Raw genomic sequence first — 13,966 nt, 5'->3', positions numbered from 1 at the left:
TAGTAAATGGGTATTGGAAGAGGCATGATTCAGCATGGGTCCTGTGAGGCAATCAGAAATTAATGGGGTTGGTTTGAGAGTCGAGCTTGACACTTAGTCTGAAAGGGTTGGAAAGTTGGTAAGTCAGTCCCATCTGAAGCTTATACATAGAAACATAGAAAATAGGTGCAGGAGTAGGCCATTCGGCCCTTCGACCCTGCACCGCCATTCAGTATGATCATGGCTGATCATCCAACTCAGAACCCTGTACCTGCTTTCTCTCCATACCCGCGATCCCTTTAGCCACAAGGGCCATATCTAACTTCCTCTTAAATATAGCCAATGAACCAGCCTTAACTGTTTAAACCTTTATACCTGGCTACAAAGATCTTACAGAGACGCTAAACAACACTAATATAACACTTTTTTTCTGGAAATGACCACAATTAACAATTACTCACAGAACAACATTATTCAGTTCCCCAAAATTTTAAAAGGAATGTTACATGTGAAATTATGTCAATGACAAACATAATCCTGTACAAAGATCAACTGTAAGAAATAGCTGATTGAATGCCCAGTATATCATTAAAATTAATAAATGTCGCTGCTGGCATTTTGTCATCTATTGATTTTGGATTCAATTGCTCTAAAAAATACCAACATGATAGGATTAGTTTTCTGAACCAATCAGAAACCAGTATTCTCAATAAATAAGAATAGCTTAGCTGCTGAAAAAGAGGTGTAGAGAGTTGGAAAAGTTTATTTGCAGTGATGAGAGTCTTATCAGCTGATGGCAGTGCTGATCATAGTTCAGAGTACAAAGTAAATATGTTCTGAAAGTATATATATGTCATCATATACGACAATGAGATTCATTTTCTGTGGGCACTCACATAAATACAAAAAAACACAGCAGAATCAATGACAAACTGTGCAAAACAAAAATAAAATAAATAAATAGATAGATAGATAGATAGATAAATAAATGCACAAACAAGCTGATAAGCAAGCAATACATGTTGAGAAAATGAGATGAAGACTCCCTGAAAGTCAGTCTATAGTTTGTGGAAACAGTTCAGTGATGAGGCAAGTGAAGTTCAGTGAAGTTGTCACCTTCGGTTCAAGAGCCTGGTGTTTGAGGGTTAATAACTGTTCCTGAACCTAGTGGTGTGGATCCTGAGGCTCCTGTACCTTCTTCCTGATGGCAGCAGTGAGAAGAGAGCATGACCTGGGTGGTGGGGAGCCTTGATGATGGATGCTGCTTTCCTCTCTACCACACGTCTACAGAAGCTTTGGATGACATGCCAAATCCAATGGCACCGCTGTGCCTTCTTTATAATGGCGCTTAAGTGCTGGACCCAGGTGAGATGCTTGGAAATAGTAACAATGAGGAACTTAAAGTTGCTGACCCTCTTCAGCTCTGATCTCCCAATGAATACAAGCTCATGGGCTTTGGGTTCCGGTCCCCCGAAGTCAATAATCAGTTGCTAGGTCTTGCTGACATTGAGTGAGAGGTTGTTGTGATTTCATTCAGCCAGGTTTTCAATCTCTCTCCCATATGCAGATTTATCAATTCATCACCACCTTTGATTCAGCCAACAACTTTGGTGTCGTCAGTAAACTTAAATATGGCTTTGGAGCTGTGCTTAGCTTCACAATCATAAGTGTAAAGCGAATCGAGCAGGGGCTAAGCACGCAGCCTTCTGGTTCACCTGAGCTGATGGAGATCGTGCAGGAGATGTTGTTGCCAATCTAAACTGACTGACATCTGCAAGTGAAGTAATCAAGGATCCAGTTGTACAAGGAGGTATTGAGGCCAAGGTCTTGAAGCTTATTTATTAGTATTGAGGGGATAATACTACTGGAAACAGAGCTGTAATCAATGAAGAGTATCCTGATGTATGCATCTACATTGTCCAGATGTTCCAGGGTTGAGTGAAGAGCCAATGAAATGGCCTCTGCTGTTGACCTGTTGTGACAATAGGCAAATTAGAGTGGATCCAAATTGCTTCTCAAGCAGGAGTTGATATGTTTCATCACTAACTTCTCAAAAGCACTTCATCACAGTTGAAATAAGTGCTACTGGACAATAGTCCTTGAGGCTGGTTGCCATATTCTTCTAGGGTACTGGGATAACTGAAGACTGCTTGAAGCAGGTAGGTACCTCAGACTGCTGAAGCAAGAGCTAAATATCTCAGTGAACACTCCAGCCAGTTGATCAGTACGGGTCTTTGGTACTTGACCAGGTACCCCATCTGGGCCAACTGTTAATGGTTGAATGACCAAATATATGATGAGTAAGAGACAAGGGTTATGCAAAAGACTGGAGATATTAGAAAACATGATGAATATTTTTAAAAGCTCTCAAAGTATAAAAGCAAAGCAGCAATTTTGCTTATGTTGTAGTTATATTCACTCTTGAGTAACTTTTGGAAGTTTGTAAAGGCTACAAGGCTGTGCAATTACATTCAGCAAAATGATAACAACATTTTTAATTAGGTTTTAATTACAGGGACTGCAATACTTTTTACTTGATTAGAGAAGGTCCACTGGTTGGACTGATTCTGTGCTAAAAGAACAAGGTTTTAATTAGACAGATTATAGGTTATTGAGATTAAGTTATCTTCTTTCTATCTCGCAATTCTTTCCTGGATTCAATGAGAAACATCTGAGAATGAAAGAGAAACAGAAAAAGTGAAGCAAAATGCAGGATAATTTAAAGTGACCAGAGTAATTTCTCAAGTGGAAGTGACAAATTGTAAAACAATAATTTTAATAATATTAAAGGGAAAATAATGCCAAGTTAGTAAGGTAAAGAAAATATACAAAAATAAAAGCAACAGCTCATAAAAAGCTTCAGTCAAAAGAAGAACCTTTGGTGACCCCCTCAGGTGCTGGAGTGTAATAACTTTACAACACAAAGACAGTTTGTCGATCACCTGTACACGGTGTTGGAATTAAGTAATATGTTTCAAATTTAGTTCAACACTAAAATTTGATACTTCCATATAATATGGAAGGAGGCCTTTAAGGCCTTGTAGTCAAAACCTTCCAATGTCTGTGCTTAATTTTCTGTAATACATTGTCACATCCGCTGCCTTGTAAGATACAGAATCTGAAAGTTATGACTATCTTCCCTTATAACTTCCATAATGATGATAAGTTATTTCAGCAAGCATTAATCAAACTGTAGCGTTATCACACCGTACTCAAAAACATTATGTTTTTAAACACTCCAGGTTCCTGAAGGTTCATGGGAAATTTTGCATTGCCTATATAAACTTGTTTCACTAAAAGTTCAAACAGGAAAGAAAATTCTCAAAATTGGTCCAACTTCAGGGTCCATTTCCAGAATGCTTACATAACTTTACACAGAACGACATGCTACGCCTCAGAATCATCTTTCAGCCAAAAGCAAAATTAGACTGCAGCTCTATGTAGTTTATTTGAATGGTACGAGACAGAAATTCTTTCAAATAAGAATGGTAAACTCAGCATCTGCAATAAAACATAAATGTAAAGTTCTTTGAGGATATGATAGAAGTATGAATTCTACATCAAAGATGTATTTTGTATACAAGTAACACAAGGGCACACAGTGTGTATATTTAGGTGTTTAAGGCAACAAACTAAGATTGCATTATCTGAGTAACTTAGCCACCACCTACAGCTGCTCTCATTAATTTTCATCAGCACTTCCACATTACAGGAACACAAGTGATTCAGTAAATCTTGAGAATCACACACACACAATGCTTGAGAAACTCAGCAAGTCAGGCAACATCAATGAATGGAAGAAGCAGTCAATGTGTCTGATGAATGATCTTGGCCCAAATCATTGACTGTTTATTCCTCTTCAGACCTGCTGAGATCCTCCAGCATTTTATGTGTGCTTATTCCCTCTTACACTGTTATAGAGTACTTCCAACAAACAGCCTGAACTACATCAGGTTTCCTGAAGCTAGTAAGCGATATGTTCATAAAACTAGACATGTTACTACTCACTGTATGTGCTGAGAAGTCCTTCAAACTGCACCAGCAAACCCACTGTGTGAAGCTGCAGTAGAAAACCCTGATCGTGCAAACAAGTTTGCAGTTTGATCACAAACCCACAGGCCAGGCCTGCAAGCTAACAAGAACAAGAAAACTGATAAGGCATTAAATTTATATTCTATTATAGTATTTCATTTTATCAACAAAAGCATAGTTATAATGAAAATTTCTTCAGGACTACATGCAAAACAATAGGGAAGATGACATTAGTAAGATTTCCGACACAAAATGCTGGAGGAATGACTCAGCAAATCAAGCAGTATCTGTTGAGGGAAATAAACAGATGGTGTTTCAGTCTGAGATCCTTCATCAAGATTCTTTTAACTAAAAAAATATTCTTATCTATTCTTATTAGGCAGCATTATGCTTTTACTTCAGTAAGGACAGGAAGATGCTATTGTGTGATTTCCTGTAGAGTAGCCATTGCACACCAACTTTGACAAAGCCTTGATATAGAAAAATCTTGGTCCAAGCACAGTGGGTCTTAGATGAAGCTCAGATACATACACAGGTAGGAAGATAAGCATACAATAACTACTCACACTCCAGTTGAAAGCTTATGAACAGTGATTCTATCCAAATTTTGTACCCTGACTCAGACTATGACTCTCCATCAGTGCATTCTACTTCTAAAACCTCTCCCAACTCCTCCCAACCCTTACCTTTCCTCCTCAAATCCTCCTTTTCTCATCCATTTCCTCCTTGACTCACACTCTCTAGACACCCTTCCTGCACCCTTTTACTTTTCAAGGGAAAACTCTGAGAAGTACCAACATATTGTGTTCTGACATTAGAGGAATGGGTGCTTTGAAAATATTTGAGGAAAAGATAAAATTATATGGAGGAGTTGGATGGAATTGAGACGGATAATTTCAGTTGATGACCTCTGGCACAATCGGTCCGAAGGAATCCATCTATGCTATAAATTCAATTGCTCTTACTGCTGGTACCGTGAACAAGATGGAAACAAAACTCTGTCTGTTCCCTCAGGCTGACATTCAACAATAAAATGCTATGGTGTTATTTTCTCGCGAGGAGCAGTTCAAAACAGATGAAAGTGGTGATACATCTTCAGAAAATATGGGCACTTGGGGTTTCCATTAGAATGTCATGCTTTTGGGAAGAACGTAAAATGGATAAGCTGAAAGAATCTGTTATCTTATTATGGAGCTACTCTTCTAATTGGTTTGAATAAGCAGTTCTCACTGTCATGTAACATCAAACATTAAACAAGTTTGGAGATTGACAAATGTGACAGATTGCTGGCTGCTTTAAGGGATCTTTCAAAAAAGAAGTCTGTCCAAATGTAATTCCCTGGAAGATAAGCTATATACTTCGTGACATTTTGTAATAATCCAAATGTACGAAACACCTCTGAAGTATGTATGGAAGAAGGAGCAATATGAAAACAAATATTTCTTCTTCTGTCTTTGGTTAATTATCCTGAAGATCTATCTGGTCCAGAAAGTCTTGCACCATATTTATCATACAGTACAATAAGGACAATGCCATTTTCCTTAATACTTATTGTTATTATATATTACAAAACACAGATTAATGGACAAGATATCACATAAGAGCAAATGAACCCAGCATTCAATTTCCTCAGAAATGCAATTAACAATACATTATATAATGAGATTCAATTTCAATTCACCATAGTTTGTATAAAATTATTCGAATGTTATACTACTCTGTCCATTAATTCTTGTGAAAAGAAGTATAATAAATGATTATGTTAAGATATCATCTAATGCTACCAACACCTTTCTCACATTGTACCACTATTCTACAACATACTGAACCACCTGTGACAATTGAATTCTGTAATTATTATTCTACCGTTTACAGAGATTATTTGGCCGAATAAGGCCATTTCATTTGCCACTCCATCCCTAGAGGGAAAGGTATGGCGAGAAAGTGTAAAATGTCTTTAAAGATAGAAAACCAATTAATTGGACCAAAACAGTTTTATTTACAAAGGCTTATATATTAGACACATTGAAACAAGTTTATTATTTTTTGGAATAGAAGAGTAAATTCCCCAGCCTAAATAGGATTTAGAATTTATGTATGGCACAGCTCTGCAGTGGGAGCAGATAATAGTCACTTCAACCTCAGGAGATCAATTACTCCATTAAAATGCTCCATTACTGGAAGTGCTGGAACACAATTTAAGATAAAGTGCTTTTCTTGCCAGTTTACTGTGAGCATGTACTCAATATCCTGGGAACCATTTGCCTCACTCTAGTAGGTAATCTTACAGTGGCCTAATACTCATGCTTCAAATTAACAAATCTGAACAAATTCCCAGGTGGTCCAGTGGGTAATTGCTTGTGCTCATCTTGACTAATCCATTAGAATTGGAGCACACTCAGATCTGTGTACAATTAGTTTTCGTCAGTAGTGGCTGGAATTGATTGCCGCATGTTTAAAAAGGTGAGCTCTTCATTCAAGACAAAAACTGGCTGCATCTATTGTCCAACACTAATTACTACTGTATTCAGGAGGTACTTACTAGGTAACCATATTAGTAGTTCTAGACTGGCTATGGTTGCAGGGTTCTTTTCCAGAGAACCAGATGGGTTTTAATGATAATCTGGCATTATCACAATTGCCGCCACTGAAGCTAACATTTGAAAAAAAATCCCAATTAATGTATGATGGAATTCAAAATAATTTAAACACCAGATCACTGGTCCAGAACTCAATTTGCTAATCAACTAATTTAAACTGCCCACAAGTGATTACAATGAATACTCATTTTTAATAATGATTTCATAATGCTACACCCAGAGGTAATGATAATTGACATGAGCCTGGATCCTGCTTAATGTTGCTGAATCATCATATATTTGCACTAAGTTTAATCCACATACATTTCTATTCATTAATTCCCTTTGTTTCACATTGGCAGAGTATTCACTTACTGCTTGGCTAAACACAACGTCTCTCCTCTGATGCAGTGCCAGGGCCTGTGGTATATTGGAACCACAATCCTGCAGAAGAACAAACACCATGGCCTTCTTTGCTCTGTTAATCACTTCACTGACACAGTCCTTCAGAGTAATTACCAGCGGGTACAGCCCTTCGTACCAGTTATCTGACAAAACAAAGGCAATTAAGATAATTAACAAAGCACTGTTTGAACACATTCCTATGCACTTGCAGAAACATATGAAAAACTATTGTATGAAAGTAGTAATGTTCTAAAATAGTTTTCAAGGTAACCTTGGATCCACCCAACTGTTCCACACTTCACTGCAGCTTCTACTAAATTATAAGAATATTTGTAATACTTATGCCATTCTTTCCAATATGCCTACTGTTACGTCCGTGGCCCCCTCCTTTGTGAGAATCGCCAGATCACTGTTGGGTTGAGTCAAAAGGGGGCCCAAGACAGGAGGGGGAGACGTGCAGGATGTCACGTTTCTCCCCCTCATAGCGATGTAAAGCTACGGGACATGGCCATTGTCTCTTGGAGACAGATTTGTGGATTGAGATGCTCTGCTACGTGAATGCCCTCAGGCAAAGTGGGCTGGTTGAGGGAGAGACTGCATCACCCCCAACCTGATTGACATCTATGACCCTGCGAGTCAGAATAAAAGAGGGGCTGTAGGAACAACCCCTCAGATGCACCGGAAGAAACGTTAAACGACCACGTAATAGCAGATGGTCATTGGAAACCAAGCCACGTGCATTCAATTCCATGGCTGGAATTGGTGGCTGAAACCACGGAAAACGGCTTTTTAGCTAACAACGGGGAAACCCGCTCCCCTGACTCAACGGATTGACATCATAAAAGACTTGGGCAAGTTTAAACCGCATCACTTTTAAACCCAACAACGCTGCAGCTTGAACGAACTGATAGTGACTTATCTTTCCATCGGACAGTACAGTAACCCCTAGGCAACGATAGAGTTATTTCTTATCGGTTATTATTATACCCGTGCTTAGATTTAATATTGACGACGTATATTATCTGTATGTTTGCATTAATCTTCTTTTTGTGCCCTTCATCAATAAAATCTTTTAAAAATAGTACCATCAGACTTCAACGGACCTCTCTATCTTTGCTGGTAAGTGATCCAGTTACAGGAATTTCGTAACATTACTTTAAGATTCTCTAAAAATTAGAATTTGTCAGCTTTGTGATTTAGAAAAAATAAAATACAGGAGAAAGATAAATAACATGCTAATTACATAGCTGGAATGATGTTTGAAACTGAAAGATCAAGATTGAATTTTTTTTTCCAGTCACTCACAACAAATTTATGCAAAGTAAGAGGCATTATCAACCTATTGTGTAACATCAGGACATTGCCTGAAAATTCCAAAATTAGTTTCACCGATGTATGCTTTTTCACCTATTACCCTCTCCCCTATGGACTAGGACATTTATTGACATTTTTTCGCTGAGAAGGATGCAGTGGTGTCTGCTTTTGCAATGCAGCGGCTTGCAACAAGGAGTGACTTATTTTTTTTTACTTATAGTTTTAAATTGGTGATTTTAACTACTAAATTGGCACCAGACAAATTACCTTTTATTTATTCAATATTTTAATTCTCCTCCCCACTTCCTTATGCAGACCTAAGATGTACAACATTAGAACCCATCTTGAATTCAGTAACTAAAACAAGGCTATTTTCTATCGCTGTCTTTAACGTTTGCTCCATATCTGTCCCAGGCAGGCACACACAAAATATTTTCTTTTCATTAGTTCTTTTTTATTAACTTCTTTAGCTACTATTTTACTTTTTACACTGTTATAAAATTCTTTGTTACATCCTTTTGTTTTATTTACTGTCTATTTTTCATGTTCCCTCCAAGATGGCGGTGCGACACAGCTTGCAGCGGCCACTCTGGAGCTGATTATCTGTTATTTGTGAAGTGGGGTGCCGTGCGCAATTATAATCGATTGAAAACGTACGTGGGAGCACGGAGGAACATCGAGAAATCTCCAGGAAGACCTTCTTCGTTGCTGCTGCTGTGAGGTCCGGGTCTCTGCTGGGAAGAACAGGCCCCCAGTCCTCGGGGTCGCGTTGCCGATGGCCATTGGCGGGGCCATCTTAATACGCTCGGCAGAGGATGGTGCTTGGAGAAGATGTGCCGGAGGGGATGGTCGTCGGCTCGGAGGTTCGACAGACTCGGAATCCGTTGTGGTCAGGTTGCTTTCAGTGTGTGCTGCGTCTGCAAGGCTGGGTTCGACGGAGCTTTCATTGTCTGCTGTGTTTGCGAGTCTGAGTCAGGCGGCGCCGTGGAAGTCCATAGTGGGGGTATTCCCTTCTGCCGCCGGTGTGGGATGGTGAGTCTGTTGGGACCCTGGGGACTTGTGGAAACTGTGTGGTGATTTCTTTTGAACTTATAGTCCTTTAACATCTTTGGACTATTTTTACTGTGCCCATGGTCTGTATTTTTTTTATCAATTATGCTATTGTCTGCACTGTTGTAACTATATGTTGTAACTATGTGGTTTTGTGCTGGTCTTGTAGCTTTAGTTTTTGGCCTTGTTTTGTCTGGTGAGTTTGGAGCTCCTTTCTGGGGAACACGCTAAGACGGTAGCGCAATATTAATACGCAGCAGCCTCTCTGGACTCTGGATTGGGGATTGCCAAACGTTATGTGGATTTTCTGGTGTAGTCTGTTTTGTCATATGCTTTTGTGATATCATTCTGGGGGAACGTTGTCTTATTTTTTAACTGCACTGTAGTTGTGGTTTCTGAATGACAATAAACTGAATCTGCATCTGGAAAAAAAGCCTTTTTTAAAACTTTTCATAGTACTTTCTACATTTGTTTATAGTCTTACAGTTTTCTTATGGATTATTATGTGCAGCTACCCCCATTTTAAAAAATTATGTTTAGACTATTTAATTACTCTATTGAGTTATATTTAATGCACCTTGAATTTATTTATTTAAAACATACCTGTTTAATACTCCATCAATACTGTCCTAAATTATTTCCCATAACTTATCATTCGCTATCATTTCAGCTCATTAGTATAGGCTGCATTCCAATCCGATATATTCTTTGTGAGCAAACACGAGGAAATCTGCAGATGCTAGAAATTCAAACACACAAAATGCTGGTGGAACACAGCAGGCCAGGCAGCATCTATTGACGTTTCAGGCCAAGACCCTTTGTCAGGACTAATGGAAAGGAAAGATAGTAAGAGATTTGAAAGTAGTGGGGGGAGGGGGAAATGCAAAATGATAGGTGAAGACCGGAGGGGGTGGGATGAAGCTGAGAGCTGGAAAGGTGATTGTCGAAAGTGATACAGAGCTGGAGAAGGGAAAGGATCATGGGACGGGAAGCCTAGGGAGAAAGGGGGGTGGGAAAGCACCAGAGGGAGGTGGAGAACAGGCAGAGTGATGGGCAGAGAGAGAGAGAAAAAAAAAGGAGGACGGGGAAAGAAGCTAAATATATCAGGGATGGGGTAAGAAGGGGAGGAGGGGCATTAACGGAAGTTAGAGAAGTCAATGTTCATGTCATCAGGTTGGAGGCTACCCAGATAGTTTATAAGGTGTTGTTCCTCCAACCTGAGTGTGGCTTCATCTTGACAGTAGAGGAGGCCAAGGATAGACATATCAGAATGGGAATGGGACGTGGAATTAAAATGTGTTGCCACTGGGAGATCCTGCTTTTTCTGGCGGACAGAGCGTAGGTGTTCAGCGAAACGGTCTCCCAGTTTGCGTCAGGTCACGCCAATATATAAAAGGCCACACCGGGAGCACCGGACGCAGTATACCACACCAGCCAACTCACAGGTGAAGTGTCACCTCACCTGGAAGGACTGTCTGGGGCCCTGAATGGTGGTGAGGGAGGAAGTGTAAGGGCAGGTGTAGCACTTGTTCCACTTACAAGGGTAAGTGCCAGGAGGGAGATTGGTGGGAAGGGATGGGGGGGGGGGCAAGTGGACAAGGGAGTCGCGTAGGGAGCGATCCCTGTGGAAAGCAGAAAGGAGGGGGAGGGAAAGATGTGCTTGGTAGTGGGATCCCATTGGAGGTGGCGGAAGTTACGGAGAATTAGTTCTTTGTGAAGTACTTGGGCTATTACTTCATTTGGAAGACTTTACATAAATGTCAACTGTATTTTCACCATAGTTTCAGTATCCCTATCCTTGACTCACGTCTGAAGTTCACCACAATGTAATTTCTGAATCTCAATTGATTGGGCATTGATTATTTTCTGCATCTTATTTCTGACAATTAAGGGAAAAAGAAATACTACATTAACAATTTTGATCCCAATGCTATACTCTTATTCCTATCTATCTTGAGAGTTTAAATTACCTATCATGTTCCCATTAATGTCAGATATCTCATAAGCTATTCACCTCTGTATAATCTCCACTGCTTCGGGAACATTTGGAATATTTCTAGAAATGTAATAATTCCATTCACATAGATTCTACCTTACAGCAGATCCCTAACATTATGGCCTTAAATATCAAAGTTCAAAGTAAATTTATTACCAAAGGAGATAAATGTCACCTTACTACTCTACATTACCCTGACAAAGATGGACAAACAATTAATGTGCAAAAAAACAACAAAATGTACAAATGCAAAAGAAGAAAAAAAAGTAACAACAATAAACAAACAAACAAGCAAGCAAGCAATTAATTCATATCAAGAAGACGAGTTGTAATGTCCTTAAGATTGTTCACTGTTGGGGTGAGTGAAGTTAACCCTTCAGGGTGAACAGGCTGATGGCTGAGGGGTAATAACTGTTCCTGAACCTGGTGGCGTGGGACTTGAGGGTCCTGTCCCTTCTTCTTGACAGCAGCAGCGAGAAGAGAGCATGGCCTGGTTGGTGGGAATTTATGATGATGGATGCTGCTTTCCTGTGACAGTGCTCCTTGTAAATATGCTCAGTATCAACACTGAAAAAACCCCATAACAATGACAGAAATCCTTTAGCAATGACACTGTATTTGTCTTTTTCCTTGCTCTCTCTCTCTCAATTATATTGTAACCAAGAGTTTTAAGATCAAAATCCATTTAATGTAAGCTTTAGCTGTAAGAACACTTGGTTAGAAGTCATCAATCTCTACTTCCATTTTTAATACCACTCAGTCATAGATTTCAAAAGCCTGAAAGCGCATACTAGCAGGCCATCTTCTATATGCTGACACAAGACTGCTGAGTGTTTGCCTTGTATGATAAGATTGACTCATGACCTCACCATCTACTTCATCATCGTCTTGCGTCTTATTGTCTGTTGACATTGCGCTTCCTCTCTTACTGTGACACTTTATTTTGCAGTCTATTATTGCTTTTTCTTTGTTCCACTTCAATGTACTGATGTGATTAAATGATCTGTATGGATGGCTTACAAAACAAAGATCTTCACTGTCCCTCAGTACAATACATTTGACAATAATGCACCAATTTACCAATATAGTACATTTTTTTTAACTGCATTCTGAATGTAACTGCATGTAGGTTTTCTAATATTTTCCTTTCTTCTTTGACAATATTTGTAAATCTCTCACTACACTGTAGCCTGTTTTTCTGGTAATTCATAATGCATTCCACTTAAACATCTGCTTCTATTTCAGAAAGTATTTTTAGATGACTGTTCTACCATAAGGATGAATTTCAATAAGATCAGAAGGGACTACACCAATGAATACAATTATGTAGAGTAATACAGATTAATTCTCTCCTTTGATTTAGATGGAAGTTATTCCATTGTTCCAGAAATGTGAGCACCCCTCTTTCATATTAGCCTGCAGCTACATATTTAACTTTCCATCCTTCTTCCCTTTAACCTGTCAGGTTCATGATACTGAGATGCTTTGTTTCTTCTGAAACTGCTCTCGAGAGTCCTTTATGTCTTGCAACATTCACTGAGTACTTCATTCACCTTCCCCTAAATAAATTCCACGTTGTGTATGTGGAAGAGATGATAGTAGACCAGCAGATGAGCTCCTCTTTACTGGATTCAAGACATTGTACATATAGATCCTCCCCAGGTTACAGCAGAGCTCGGTTCCTGTGAATATTCCATAACCCAAACTGCCTACGGTATGCAAGAGAGAAGCACAGAAAGAGCTGTGAAAGGAGAGCAGCTGCCAGCTGGTCTCACTGATTCAGTGAAAGAGTCAGCTTTGCGCTCACAGATCTGCCTGGCTCAGCCTAGTCTGCAACTGTTTGGGCTCGTTAGGGATAGTGATGGAGCGTAGGGAGAGAACACACATGGAAATGCCCCATTTATATCCAGTGGAAGATGCCTGCAGCTGGCAAATCCATCCCACTGTCTCCCAATCACTCATTCATATGCGTAGACTGCCTGTAAATCAGGGGTTTGTAACCTGAGAAAGACCTGCACTAGTTTGTACATGCAGAACAAAAGCATGAATGCACTTTATTACATTTATCAAACTGCAAATCCAAGTGTTTTGATGAAACACCGTGACTGGGTCTCATTGGATTTGCTCTTTCAGAACGATGATTTCCTGCTGGTTAAGGTGAAAAAGAAAACTAGTGATCCTAACAGTAGCAGTTAACAATCCCAATGTTACAGTGGGAAATTGGTCCAAACCCCCAAGGAAATAAATATTTGAATTGCACTGCAGAGTGTTGCTTTTATGTGATTTTATGTAAATTGAAGCACACCCACCACATGCTGAAGAGGAGCTCTGGTCAGCTGACGAAGAATTTAGTTCACAGTCTGGGCTGCTGCTGCTTTCTTCAAGCAGTCGGTCCACCATTGCAATTATACAGTTCAAGCTTTTTCCCACATTCACCCACACTCTGTCCTGGAAAAAGAAACAAATTATATCCAGAACAAAAACACATATCTATATCAATGTTATCAAATTCTCTTTGAGTTATTAATAATTCAAATATTTACACAGTGGCAAGGCTAAGAGATCAATTATAGTTGTTAACTACAAGATTAAGAAAACATTTGGGTAGGGT

At 39.3% G+C, this 13,966-nt stretch overlaps 1 protein-coding gene across 6 annotated transcripts in view; it reads right to left on the bottom strand.

Moving 5' to 3' along the window:
* inpp4b (inositol polyphosphate-4-phosphatase type II B) overlaps nt 1–13,966 on the bottom strand; it is a 786,855-nt gene that overhangs the window by 59,917 nt on the left and 712,972 nt on the right. For all 6 annotated transcript variants that reach the window (XM_059965139.1, XM_059965141.1, XM_059965142.1 and 3 more), the window contains 3 exons: nt 13,665–13,803; nt 6,966–7,138; nt 3,988–4,111 (listed from right to left, as the gene is read on the bottom strand). In XM_059965139.1, coding sequence (XP_059821122.1) covers nt 3,988–4,111; nt 6,966–7,138; nt 13,665–13,803 — 436 coding nt within the window. The remainder of the gene's footprint in view (nt 1–3,987; nt 4,112–6,965; nt 7,139–13,664; nt 13,804–13,966) is intronic.

This window comes from Hypanus sabinus, chromosome 3, assembly GCF_030144855.1.
Source record: "Hypanus sabinus isolate sHypSab1 chromosome 3, sHypSab1.hap1, whole genome shotgun sequence".
NCBI lineage: Eukaryota > Metazoa > Chordata > Chondrichthyes > Myliobatiformes > Dasyatidae > Hypanus > Hypanus sabinus.
This window is presented reverse-complemented; position numbering and strand designations above follow the sequence as displayed.